This window comes from Pollachius pollachius (assembly GCF_949987615.1).
Source record: "Pollachius pollachius genome assembly, chromosome: 6".
Lineage (NCBI taxonomy): Eukaryota > Metazoa > Chordata > Actinopteri > Gadiformes > Gadidae > Pollachius > Pollachius pollachius.
Window position 1 is genome coordinate 6,767,110 of NC_136939.1, and position 13,625 is coordinate 6,780,734.

General features: G+C 43.6%; 2 protein-coding genes across 3 annotated transcripts in view; one reads left to right on the plus strand and one right to left on the minus strand.

Annotated features, from left to right (window-relative positions):
* The first annotated feature begins 3,052 nt into the window (after window positions 1–3,052).
* On the plus strand, window positions 3,053–7,532 carry LOC307076644 (rho guanine nucleotide exchange factor 7). The gene is made up of 8 exons (XM_079737718.1): window positions 3,053–3,085; window positions 3,337–3,424; window positions 3,693–3,814; window positions 4,244–4,390; window positions 5,123–5,209; window positions 5,812–5,887; window positions 6,397–6,473; window positions 6,810–7,532. Exons 3-8 carry the CDS (start codon window positions 3,698–3,700, stop codon window positions 6,984–6,986), a joined length of 681 nt encoding a protein of 226 aa, XP_079593844.1. The 5' UTR covers window positions 3,053–3,085; window positions 3,337–3,424; window positions 3,693–3,697; the 3' UTR covers window positions 6,987–7,532.
* Window positions 7,026–13,625, minus strand: part of arhgef19 (Rho guanine nucleotide exchange factor (GEF) 19) — an 18,016-nt gene continuing 11,416 nt past the window's right edge. Inside the window, exons 5-16 of one of the 2 annotated variants that reach the window (XM_079737717.1) lie at window positions 13,579–13,625; window positions 13,209–13,465; window positions 12,803–12,963; window positions 12,230–12,382; window positions 11,501–11,630; window positions 11,078–11,152; window positions 10,817–10,906; window positions 10,528–10,691; window positions 9,952–10,110; window positions 9,437–9,516; window positions 9,242–9,346; window positions 7,026–8,774 (exon numbers count right to left, since the gene is read on the minus strand). The exon at window positions 13,579–13,625 is cut by the window's right edge and continues 57 nt beyond it. In XM_079737717.1, the coding sequence (XP_079593843.1) occupies window positions 8,620–8,774; window positions 9,242–9,346; window positions 9,437–9,516; window positions 9,952–10,110; window positions 10,528–10,691; window positions 10,817–10,906; window positions 11,078–11,152; window positions 11,501–11,630; window positions 12,230–12,382; window positions 12,803–12,963; window positions 13,209–13,465; window positions 13,579–13,625 (1,576 nt within the window). In that variant the 3' untranslated portion in view covers window positions 7,026–8,619. The remainder of the gene's footprint in view (window positions 8,775–9,241; window positions 9,347–9,436; window positions 9,517–9,951; window positions 10,111–10,527; window positions 10,692–10,816; window positions 10,907–11,077; window positions 11,153–11,500; window positions 11,631–12,229; window positions 12,383–12,802; window positions 12,964–13,208; window positions 13,466–13,578) is intronic. The other variant, XM_079737716.1, reaches the window with a different exon arrangement.

The following is a 13,625-nucleotide window of genomic DNA, read 5'->3' on the forward strand; positions in this document are numbered from 1 at the left end:
CTCAGGGTAAGGAAAACCACTGATACAGCTATAGGCCTGTTGGGAACACCTGTTGGAGGTGGGATCTCTTTGAGCTTAATGGAAATGGATGGCTTTAATACAACAAAGAGAAAATGGTGATGAAGGAGAATGGACTGTTTTAGAGAAGGAGGAAGTGGAAAGAATGAGCAGTAGTTTGTAGCAAAAAATATGAACACACACACAGATACAAACACACACACAAACACAAACTCACACACACACACACACATATAAACAGACGCACACAGATAGACACGCACTCTTCTAAAGAAAAGTTCACATGTCCTACAGCTGTATTTGAACCGTGCATAAATGTGCTTTCCGGCCAATGCAAATTTAACGTGGGCCTATCTTTAGCAACACTTTAAGACAGCACTACAGTCTCTGTAAAATGATATATAGGGGTACTGTTCACTGCCAACCCGACTGCACAATAGTGTGTTGGTAAAAACGAATAGGGTCCCATTGAGGCAACATGAACTGTGGGAACCTACTCATGCTGCAATGACGTGATTAGGAGATTATGATAAGACAGTCAGGGGATGAGGAAGGGGGCCCGGATTTATTGTGGGACTCATCATAAACACACACAGATTATCAGGAACTTAAAACAACGGCAGATGTGGCCGTCACTGCGACCGATATAAGACAACTATGCGTGGTTCATACATGCACACACACACTGACACATACACACACACAGACCAACACCACACCACACCACACCACACATACATAGACACAGGCACACACACACACACACACACACACACAGACCACCACCACATGGACTAGGCCAGAAGCTCCTGGTCAGCAGCTATGAGGTCAGATCAATACGCTTGAAGGGGTCAGATGGTTTGTCTGGCGCGCCGGCCGCGGTAATCTGATTATGTCTGGTCCAAACGCTGTATGTGAAAACTACATTGGGGTAATAGAGCGCATGAGAAGAAATAAGACATAATGTTGAGTTATTACATGATGTGTGTGTGTGTGGGGGGGGGGGGGGGGGGGGGGCTTTTTGCTATGACCCGATTGTCTTAAAAAGACATAAACAAACGTTTGATCTGCTCAGGCTTTGGAACGTTGGAGGACCCCGACTTCAGCTGGTGGAGAGCGGGAAACATGAGCCCCCACCATGTGAACCCCCGGTACCCCACCAGGAACAGCAGGTCAGCTGGGTGGTGTGTCTGTGTGTGTGTGTGTGTGTGTGTGTGTGTGTGTGTGTGTGTGTGTGAGTGTGTTTGGGGGGGGGGGGGGGGGGTTGTGTGTCTGTGTGTGTGTGTGTGTCTGTGTGTGTGTGTGTGTTTGTGTGTGTGTGTGTGTGTGTGTGTGTGTGTGTTTGTGTGTGTGTATGTGTGTGTGTGTGTGGGGGGGGTTGTGTGTGTGTGTGTGTGTGTGTGCGTGTGTGTGTGTGTGTAAGAGAGAGAGAATATCGTAAATACAAACAAAAGAGAGGGACACTTTAGCAAAGAATGTGAACAAAAATGTTTCATGAAATACATCAAAATACAAATTCAGCCTTGCATCTTTAAGAAACCTTAATAATAATTTTCAACCTTGTTGACGCACACTCTATTTTTATTCTTTCCATGACAAGTTTGTCAAAAAAAGGAAACATTGTATGTGAGCTTTATTTAGTCAGACCATCAGTCCTCCCAAGTATTTTACCAAAGCTCTTTTGGTTGACATTTGCAAAGTACATGTAATACACTGATAATCAGCATTCCTACAGGCCGAACTTAAGCTACCATCCTTAAACTTGTAAACTGCCTTCTCTTAATGCCTGCCATGAACTCTGAGAAACTGGACCGGAAAGGCAATAAGGATTGACATCTAGTTGCTTCCAGGAAATCCAATGAATAACTTCATGGTTTGAAGGATGAATAAATGATTAACTATAAACGAGGCTGTTCTTGGTGATACAATCTTCTGGACAACCCCTCTCTTTGTTTTTTTAGTGGAATTCATTTCTTTATGTATGTGTGCCCCGTAACTAAATGTACATTTCAAGTAAATCCTGTAAAGCAAAAAGTTGTAGGTCGAATGTTGGCTGACAATAACAGATGTGTTCTGATTTGTCTCAAGGCCGATTTAGAGTTAGAAATACAAAACAAGATATATTTCAAATTACTTGTTTCTCTTATGAGCTATAGTAAAGTAAAGGAGTACATTTGCTGACATGGTACAGTACAAACTACCAGATCCACCTGCCATGTTTTTGTTTCTGGCTTAAGTAGGTTTAGAGAAGACCTGTCAGTCAGACCGATGAAGTGACTTGTATATATATAAACAAAATAGTGCGTGTGCTTAACCTGGCCACTAGGTGGTGTTGTGGGGGAGGACCCGAGACGAGTTACACCACAGAATATATTCCCATCAGCCAATCAGGGACTGGGAGGGCCAGCCGGCGCACACATACGGAGAGATCGCCTACTCGTCTTTGGTGACACTGTTTGACACTTGCACACAGGTAGGCATCACAAGCCAACTGTTGAATGATGAGTGCTGCGAAAATTACATTACATACACACGCACACGCGCACACACACACACACACACACACACACACACACACACACACACACACACACACACACGCACACGCACACACACACATCTAGGGATGTCTATTCTTTAATTTTGATTACCGAGGCAGCACACACATTTCTGGTGCGAGATGCCTGTGGAAATAATGTGGAGAGTTCGCAGGATCAGGTGCAGGTATAAAAAAAAAGAAGACATGAAATCAAGTGAAAATGTTTGTCATTGGCTCAACTCATGGTCGGTTCATGGTCAGTTTACTTTACATTCTCCGTATCTCTCGAGACAGTGTAGGCCTTACCACCCATAGCGTTTTCTACATCATTCAAGGCCAATGTGTTCCTTTATGTTTTCAACGTTTTTTTCATGTTCTACATGGTTTTACTTGAATTTATGCCCAACCCTCTCTGCTTCTCATTTCCATTTTCTCCAATAGGAGAGGAGCGAACACTTCCTGGTGTTGTTCTCGTTTCACTTGTTGATCCTGTCAGTAGATCACTTCCAGCGGGACTTCGTCTATGAGGTTTATATTTCTCTTTATCCCATTTAATACACTAGTGTTTACCTATCAGAAATCATCATACATTTGAATAAATATACATTGTACTATAATCATTTCTGGCAGACAAAGATGATGGCCCAATTGACAGAAGACAAACCAAACAATATATGGGTTGCCTGTCTATCTAGTAACCAGGAGAACTCAATGTTGGCTTCTGTTCAGGGTGGAAACAAACCAAACCAAACTGAACGTGTTCTCCCGTCCCCTTGCAGGGAGTCCTTCCACTATCTGGCCTGACCTTCAGACCTCTCTCCTGGGACTCTGACACCTCACACTCATTGGATGGCTTCGAAGTCAGCAGTAAGTCCTCGCTAGACCAACAGCCTATATACCAGATTATATCTAGTTACACTTGGTTTTAGTTTCTAGTTTGTGTTTTATTGTTTGAGCTCTACTTGCGTGTTCTATTGCAGCCCTTTACAGCACAATCAGATAACCTGAATGGAAAGCGTCTTATAAATAAAATTTGCATTATTCATTGTGAACAACTGCAAATTCATGATATATAATCCAACCATGGTTCAAGCCCAGTCATAACTTGCATTGTGTTTTTCCTTTGTACCTTCAGGTGCGATGGTTGACCCCAAGGTGTTCATCTGCCCCAGCGCTGTGGAGGTAGGAACCTGGATGGAGCACCTAGAGTCAACGCCAAGAGCTCTCCCCCCCGCACAGGGCCCGCTATCCTACCTGGTAACACCACATGTCACGTTAGGACGATTCACAGATTAGTCGATTCAGAGATTAGTGGATTAAAATCAAATCATAATGTGATAATCGATTGATTGTTTGAGTCTATTATCGAGTACAAATGAAAAACATTTGCTGCTTATGCTTGCAGTTTGGTTCAGGGATCATTATAAAAGGAATTGTTTAGTTTTGCTTGGTCGCTTATTGGAGCACATTCAAGGCATCACTTTTGAATTTTAATTTATTGAATTTATGACGTTTAATAGACTGAAAAAAAAGATTGTTAGATGAATCTACTATAAATAAATCATTAGCTGCAGCCCAGGCCTCACAATACTCCCATATAAACCTTCTACTTCAACCCAACACAGCCAGCAGGCTCTGTCCACAGGTGATGCATCTAAATTGTTCCTCTTCACGTCTTTCCTACAGTTACCCTGTGATGAGCATTGGAAAAGAGAGAAGTTGAAGAAGTTCTTACTCCAAACGGTGATCCACGGCTGGGAGGGAAGCCCCATCCAACGCATGGGGGAGCCAGCGTTCATATCCATCGTCCGTATCATGAACACACACAGACAGGTAACAACAGATGTCTATATTATGAACACACAGACAGGTAACAACAGATGTCTATATTATGAATACACAGACAGGTAACGACGGATGTCTATATTATGAACACATAGACAGGTAACAACAGATGTCTATATTATGAATGCACATATACAGGTAACAACAGATATCTATATTATGAATACACAGACAGGTAACAACAGATGTCTATATTATGAACACACAGACAGGTTACAACAGATGTCTATATTATGAATACATAGACAGGTAACAACAGATGTCTACATTATGAATACATAGACAGGTAACAACAGATGTCTATTATGAATACACATATACAGGTAACAACAGATGTCTATATTATGAACACACAGACAGGTAACAACAGATGTCTATCTTATAAATACACAGACAGGCAACAACAAGTCTATATTATGAACACACACAGACAGGTCACCGCACATTTCTATGTTATGAATACTCAAAGATAGGTAACTATTCCTATCAAATCAGATATTGCTTGATAAATCCAAATCAAGTCAACATTTAGAGGTTTTAAAAGTATATTTATGTATTGAGAACCGCTTGGCTTCCAAGTGCATTGTCATTGAATGGCTGTTGTTAAATACAGTTGAATGGTTGGTTAAGAGACAGGCCTAGGAAAATACAAGCCAGACTTCTCCATGTGATTGTATGACTCAAGCTGACTCTGACTAAAGCGTCTCTTTGGCCTAGCAGGGCGTCACAGAGAGGCTTATGGTTCTCTACCCACAAGACGTGCTGCTACTGTCGGTGGACAACAACAGGATCTCCATTACGTATGAGGTAACATGGGATCAGCAGTCCTGCTGTGTTCTAGCAGAACTTCTGGGGGAAGGCGGGACAGAGACTGGGCCGGAAATTAAAAATTGCAAGGGGCGGAGTTACGCCTTGCATCCTGTTTCACTACAGATATTTTCTACCGAGTAGAAACTTTAAATTTGAAGACATGTTTTATACAGTGGCCAGTCTGACACGGTGTTGATTTGAAGCCTTTATAGACACTTTCTTACAGTTCACTACTTACAGATCCCCGTCTTTAGAACATGATTGGTCGAAACAAATATGAAGTGAGAGAAAGTGAAACGCCCTGTTCACCCAGATCTGAGCTGGTCTGCCTTTAGATATTAATCAAAAGTCTTATTTGTGAGACTACATATGAGCAAGTATGAAAGGTACACTACAATATACAACAGTACTAAAATATACTTGCTATCATTTGATTTTGATTGTGTTTTCTGACCATGGCATTTACCAAAAGCCCAAAACAACCGTGTTAACGATCCAAAGACAAATGCCATCTGAAACAATTTCAGGCAATCAGACCTATTCATCAACAACCCAGAGATTTGTGCTGTTGACGACCCTGAACACGCGTGTTTTCACAGGGTAGGGTGGCCAGACGAACCGTCCAAGTGGTGGATCGCTCCGTCATCACCGGGCGCCTGGAGTTTGAGTTGAAAGGTAACCTCAACTGTGTTCTGAATTAGAAATAGATGAATCGGCGTTTGAGTTTTCCAACGCACATTCTTCTGGTATGTTGTTGGGAATAATAGAGAAAGTTGAATACAGTTGAAAATAATACACAGAAACTAAACACAACTCAATAAGAATTGAATAAGGATTCTGAAAGTAATACATACTGAATACAATTTACATATTAAAATCGAAGATGCACGCAAACAGCTACAACGCGGTCTGAACAACAACAGGTTGACCTCTTAAGCTCAGACCAACTACCACAGACACCCAGCTTTAGAACGTTTGCACAAGTTAGCCGACATGTCAGCCACCGAGACACCTTCTCCGACAGCAGCCCTCAACCGATCACAGGTCCGGCCCACCGGCCTGATGTGGCTTTGTGATTGGCTGGCTGGTTGGTTGGTGTTTGTTAGGGCAGTGAGCTAGCACCTGAGAATGCAGAGCGAGGCGGAAGGTGTGAGGTGAGATGATGATATGCTGTTGGTGTGCAGGGGAGCTGGTGGAGCCCTTGCAGGTGTCGTGCACGTGTCTCCAGGACCTCCACACCTGGCTCTTCCACCTAAAACCGGTATGGCAGCGTTCCTAATACTTTGTTTGAAAAGCTGAATCGCTTGTCCATCTCACCAATGGAGCCAATCAATTTAGTAGTCAAACCTTCATTTATGTATTTTGCCAATCTCTGTTATTCTAAGTGTTTGATCACTTGAGAAGTGAGTAGACCTACCCCATCCTATGATAAACTTACAATGTACATTGCGTAAAAAATCCCATCCAACACTTGCCCCTGCATTCTTTGCTGCTGTTTTACTTTGTCAAGAATTGAATTGGTGGGCCTACCAGAGTTCATTACAACAGTACTCTTTATATCGTGAGTATCTATGATCTGTATTCTGATCCCACCCAGCCAAAGAAGGCCAGCCCAGAGTGGGGGACTCACCACTACAAGGGCCCTCTTCCACTGCTGCCCAAGCTCCCGAGAAACGAGAAGAAATGTCAAGACGTGATGATCAAGACTGACCACCGCTGTCACCCCAGAGGAAACCCCGCGGACAACAGTATGCACAGCAGCCGCGTGTTCTAGCTGTCTCTGTAGAAAGAAGCTCACAACAAACCCCGGTGGGTCAGTGGAGAAACTCTCAGGAACTCTGTTGTAAGGGACCTATTTCACCTAGCGGCCATATTGGTTAGTTAGGTAGTTATTTGGAGACCATGACAACTCAATGCGTTGTTTTTACTTCTGCATTCCATTTCCCCACCAGATTCCCCATTGAGTTGTCGTGGTTTCCCCCCCAAGATTCTAGAGTGAAGGTTTACAGGTTTTACAGCTAACCAAGATGGCTGCTAGGTGAATGGTCCGTCTAACAAGGTGAAGAAGATGCCATTTTCTATATGAGGAGATACATTAAACTTACGACTTTTCTCATGTTTAGAGAAAGAGAAAATAATCATATTCTATATGTTCTATAAGTGTTTACACGAAATCTAGATGGAGCAATTGTTAGCCTTTAATATTTCAGAACAAAAGTCTAAAATGAGTTGGTCGTTTTTTTTTTATCCATTGAATGTGTGTTCAAGGGACCAATCATACCAAACACAAAATAAAGAGAAAATACTTTTGTTTATTTCATCGAGATTTACAGTGTTTTGCAATACAGTACAAAGACAGTGTATGATAAATGTAATTGTTATTGATTTTGTATTAAAATGAATGCTGATATAAATAACCATCAAAAAGTTATGGAGGCAATTTTCTCTTCTTTATACATTTGGCGTAGTAGTAAGTAGGCTACATCTAAAGGATGTAAACCCGTTCTCCATAGATATGTACCAGCTATTGGAGTATAAATATACATGCTGCAAAAGCAAAAACATTAAATTAGAACAAACAGCTTATAGGTAGGGAATGGATTTATAAACATGTGCCGTTGGAATATAGCTTTCATGCTAATTATGATTAGTGAAATGTTCAGAACAATATGCTTGAGCCAAAAGCATTCAACTTGGGACCACCTGGGATTAGAGAATTAACTTGGGTGAATCGCCAGAAATAATTTGTTCGGAGACTTGCAGGCCAGAGCGCTTCAGTGCTTTGTGTGGTCTAAAAATGATTGATTGAAGTAATCTAGGAAGATCAGAATGATGGGATCACCCACAGTTGAGAATCTTTGTAGCATGTGAGGACACATTTGACTGATTCATGGGATTCAGCAACAGTGGGGTGCCCTAACCCTAACCCTTACAAAAACAAATTCAGTGCAGATCACTTAGGTTAAAGTATTTTTTTACTTTTATCCTTTTATTTTGGCCAATCTTGAAAATGGAATTTTTTTCACACAGAATGCTCTGAATCGAATTCCTCTAAAACTAAATGCAATCATTGCCAGCATGAACAAAGATATTGAAGAGCCTTCAACAGAAGGCTGGCTATAGTGTCTTGTAATATGTGTCCTAGAGCAAGTCAAAAACAGTGTCAATAATTATTCTTGTATCGGAGTTCATTCACAGCCAGTGTGCAAGAAAAAAGTCTAATTAGCGCTACACAGATCACGAGAACCCAACTGCAAAGATAGAAAAAATATCTTGGCTTGGTTTTAGCACCTGCATTTGACATCAGGGTCTCCTATCTACAGTGTGGTAAAACAGCCATCAGACGACTGCTGCAGCCCACATCCTCCTCACCGCGGTGGCCCCCGAGGCAGACCCTCCGCCATCCCCTACTTCCCCCCCTGCAGTTTCTGCGTGACACATTTGATGCGGATGTTCTCCCGGAGGTTGCGGAGACGTGCGCTGCGGCTTGTGATTTCCTCCACGTACGTTTTGGGGAACCAGCCCCGCTCCCCGTCTGAGAGGCGGATGCCCTCCACCCAGCCTGGGGAGGAACCAGCAACCCGCGCACCATGGGATGTTAGGCATAGCACTCTTTTTATGTTGAATATTTTTTTTAATTGGTTAGCCTCATAGCAAAGTTGCCTTAGTCATATTTGATGGTTCTTCTTGTATTTAGTGTCAAAAATGCCTAAGTCAAATAACTTAGGCAGATAGTGATTATGGAATGTAACAAGCACTCTGATTGGCTTAAGATATAGCCAATGAGGCACAGTGAATCAGCAGCACTAGAAGAGTAGAGTTAGGTTAGTTATCACAATTTGGCCAAAATACGACTTAGGCAATTATGCTATGAGGCTAATATTTTACATTTTAGAATTGCATACAATTGCAAACGTTACCCAAAAACAAATGTTAAGATAAAAAAAAAACGTGAGAAGTTTAAAAATCCTTTGGTTAAATATGCTTTTGTTTCGTGGTACCATAAAGTGAACTGCTAATGCCTCTCACCGTCACTCGTAATGTTCTTGGCCTGGAGCACGTCGGCCTTCTCCAGAGTCAGCTCGTCGTGCTCCTGGCCCTGGTAGCTCCTGATGCACTGAACCTGGGACAGATCTGCAGGGGGGGGGGGAGAGACACCCGGGGTGTGTATGGACATACGGAGGGTTATCCCAGGCCTATGATAACGATGAGACACCCACTGACCTTCATTCTCACAGGCCTGCTCGATGTCCTCCAGGGGATGGGATGGGAACATGGCTGTGATCCACCTCTGCTTCCCGCTCCTGGGGTCACATGAGAGCAACAAGAGAGAGCCACTGTGTTTAGATTCGGACAGGAACCGTGGTCAATAATGGAGATGCAAACTTGAAAACGATAGAGCTATAACTGTAGTTACAGCTCAAGCCAGTAGGAGCTGCTAATAGACACAACAACACAACACAGTCATCTGTGCATCACATTATCTAGTTTGAAATGAATGCGCGTGACTAATTATTGCGGCCATTTTGGAGGAATCGGTTTGGGTTCTTCCTCTCGACACAGGTGAGCTTCGGGATTAAGGCTGCAATGATGAATCACTTTCAGAGATGACCCATCCGCCACGTTAGGACCTTTGAGAAGCTCTCAAAACGTTTTTTTTTCTCTCAAAACATCGTGTCACGATGGGTTGTTAAAGCTGTCGTATCAACAGCAGGGGTCAAAGAGAGGTTCAAACTCACTCAGTGTGAGCCTTGAGCAGGATCTGGTGCTTGGGCTGCTGCCCCCCACACAACTGCAGATGGAAGATGAAGCCTGAGATGCCTTGCAGCTTCTGGCTGAGGTCCTTCACTTTCAGCTCTCCTATCTTGGCGTGCACAAACACCACAAACTTCCACGTGCTGCGGAGAGGGGAGCAGAGGACATGGCAGTGACACGCAGTGAAACACCAGCAGCGTGTGCGAAACGATCACGGGATCATGTTGAGCGGAGTCCGACCGGGTCCATGTAACTATGTCATTGGATCCGTCCTCTTTGTTGCTCACTTGTTATTGCATCAAGTTATGTTTTCTTAACAGGACAAGGTGCCTCTTAACAAAATGAACCAATAAATGAATACATAAATTGATTAATAAATAAGTACATGAATAAATACATTAAGTAATTCATTAAATATAATAAATAAAATGAAATAATTGATACATTAAGAAAACCCTGATGTAATTTATAATAATACACTTAGACGCATTTAGGAGAAAAATTGAAACTGAACTTATCTAAACGTGACTCTCTCTCTGTCCCTGTGCCTCTGAACTCACTCCTTCCGTCTGGAGAGCAGCAGGCAGTCGTTGAAGAGGTGGAGGTACACAGGCTTGGTGGGCAGCTTCAGCTTGGAGCCGGAGATGCTCATGGTCTGGGTGTCCACCTCAAGCAGCTCTCCGTGCTTCACCAGCCACCGGGACTGGGAGATGAGCGGGAAGATCTGGCCGGAGGGGCATGGCATGCCACGGTTAGGAGGAGGAAGCCCCACTCATAAACGCATGTCTGCACAGGCGGTGACGCGGAGGAGGAACCAAGACGCTACTGCCAAATCAGAACATTGCAAACCTTGCTCTCGAAATGGATTTTCTTGTTGAGGTGAATGAGTTCTTCCATCCGTTTCATCGACTGCACACTGCAATTGCACTCCTTTATGATCTTCGGAATAAGATTAAATATGATTAGATCAATCCCAGATAGAAGATTTGTAAATGCCATAACATATAGTAAATGTAATATGATATCATTGTGCGACCAGTGATGGCTAATGTATTCTTGAATGATTATTCAGATTATAATCGTTATTGCTAATGTGAGTGCGATGGCTACCTTTTTCAGCTCGTTGAAAGCTTTTGTGGCCGTGTCCTCGTCTCTAGAACCCGGAGTCGTCCTCTTTAAAATATTCTGTAAAAATATGTTTTCATAAAAAAATAAATGCATAATTTTATTTGTACAACTTTTTTGTGCATGCATAAAAAGTTTTTAAAAGAAATTAGAAGCAAACAAATCCATTTTTTTTTAATAATATATAACCTTTGACATTCCATCCATCTAGTTAATCATTAATCATCTAAGCTGCCCTTTCCAGCTACCTCCTAAGAAGAGAAGGGTTAAAAAAAAAAATGCTGGACCTGAACCCAAAGTGTTTAGCCAGTACGAGCACGGCCTGGATCAGATCTCAGCTTCACATAATGGGAGTCAAGTGCTGACTCGAAGGTAGCGCTGAAGGTTCACCCGCTGGCTCCTGCGTACCTCCACCAGCATCTTGAGCCGTGTGATCCTCTGGAAGGGCAGGATCAGGAAGGAGGTGAGGGGGAGTCTCTGGCACACCGAGTCCTCCTCCAAGCGGGCCAGGATTCCCGGGAAGCGAGCGTTATCCAGCCTGGGGGAGGAAGCCAGGGAAGATTTTAATTTGAGACACGAGATGTTATATATTGATTATAGATTGATTGATTGATTATAGATTATAGATAATTAGAGAATTTATAGAATCCATACTTGTATCACTATTGGGGTAGTCTGGTCATTTTTCATAAAATAATGACATAAACATGTACCACATATAATCTGCATTTTCATGGTAATGATCTCTCTTATTTTCTCCTGGTGTACAAAATGCGCTTCATAAATGAAACAGATTCAAAATGGATCGACACCTTCAACATTTTGTTGTTATGTCATGTGACAACACTTATCCTCCTCTGTAGATCAATGATGGACTCTATATTTACCAGCCTTTTAGGAGTATAATTAAATAGTGTCTGGGTGGCCTGTGATTGCATTTGAAACCTGTCCTGGTTAACCCCATGAGACTGTAAAAAAACAAAACACGCCCTCACTCCTTGCAAACAGCTTGCGCGTGAGACAGAGCTTCTAAGAGATAACATTGATATCGGCTTCATCTGCGGGAGTGTATGTGTATCCAGTGGCTTTATGAACCACGGCCAGGTGTTGTCACGGCGCACATGGTGCCCAGCTTACAGCAGCCGCTGGTAGGTCTGCTCCTGGTAGGCCTGGTTGGTGACGTAGGGGAGGTAGACCCTGCGCAGGGCCGGGCAGTGGTCGAACACGATGTCACACACATCGAAGCGCAGGATGTCCTGCTCCAGCCGCCGCTCCAGGGCCTGAAGGAACCTAGACACGGGAGAAAGAACACGGTACGGATATAGATCGATCAGGATGCGTGGGAACACTGCTGGAGGAGGGCTGGGGAAAGAACGGGCGCACTTTAGTTGGAAAAGGGTGTTTGTAGTACACGCATTTGAGAACAAGTAGAAGACGTTTAAGGTGCTGTAGGTCAGATTAGAGAGTTGTGGAGCAGAAAAGAGCAGAAGAGAGCAAGAAAAGAAACATTGCACCCTTCCCCTCAACAGGTATTCTCAGCACGCATTTCACTTACTAATAGCTGACAGATGGCATTTGTAACAAATAATAACCAAAATAAAGTAATTAAATCTTATCGACAGCTCCTTTAATGGTCATGAAATGCTAAAATTCCAAGCTGAGGGGGAGCCCGCAATGTCCTTCACGTCGGCGCCACCTTGTCCACTTCACCTCTCACTGACATCTTTGACTTCCGGGAGCTTGGAGAAGAGCCACTGCTTGTCCTGGGCCCCCAGGCACTCGGCCAGCTCCGGGGACATCATGAAGTGGTCCACCGCGATGCTCAGGCTGCGGATGTACGAGGCCTCCGACGTCACCAGCTCAAACTTGGCCTGGTTTCAAAATGAAGCAAGAAAGTATTGGGGTTTTTAATAAAGATTAAGATAAAGATTTTTATGTTCAGGGTCTAGTTGTGAGAAAGGACGAATACACTGTACCCTCCTGTGAATCCAAATTGGAAGTAATATTCAATCTACCTTTAAGGAATTAATGCGTAAACATATTCTGGTCATCCTTGGGCTACAAGGCAATTGAATAAAACAAAACCTGGATTCATTCTTGAACGTCCGTCATTTACCTCTTGTAGTTTCCTCTCCTCATTGCTGAAGTTGTCCAGCTGGCCGCTTGTGCGGACATCAGGGATGTCCTGCCAAAGGGCGAAGGCAGAGCCCCGTGACGAGCGGAAGGAGCTGGAGGGAGACAGGTTGGAGGGAGACGGGCAGCCGTCCGACCCCTCTCCCTTCAGCCCCTCCTCGTCGGTGCCGGGCTCCTTCCCTTGCTGCCTCTGGATCTCCCGGTTGATGGCCACGTCGCTGTACTCCTGGTACAGAATCGCTGGAGGGTCGAGGCATGACGACAAACAGACAAGAAAAAGCGATGGTCAGGAACTGAAGATTAGGACGCTGGAAGTGAGTGTTTGGACTTGAGTGTAAAAACTTGAAACGCACAGCTCGGCAGAAACCGCGATAAGCGCTTTGAGCTGGCCACCGTAGAG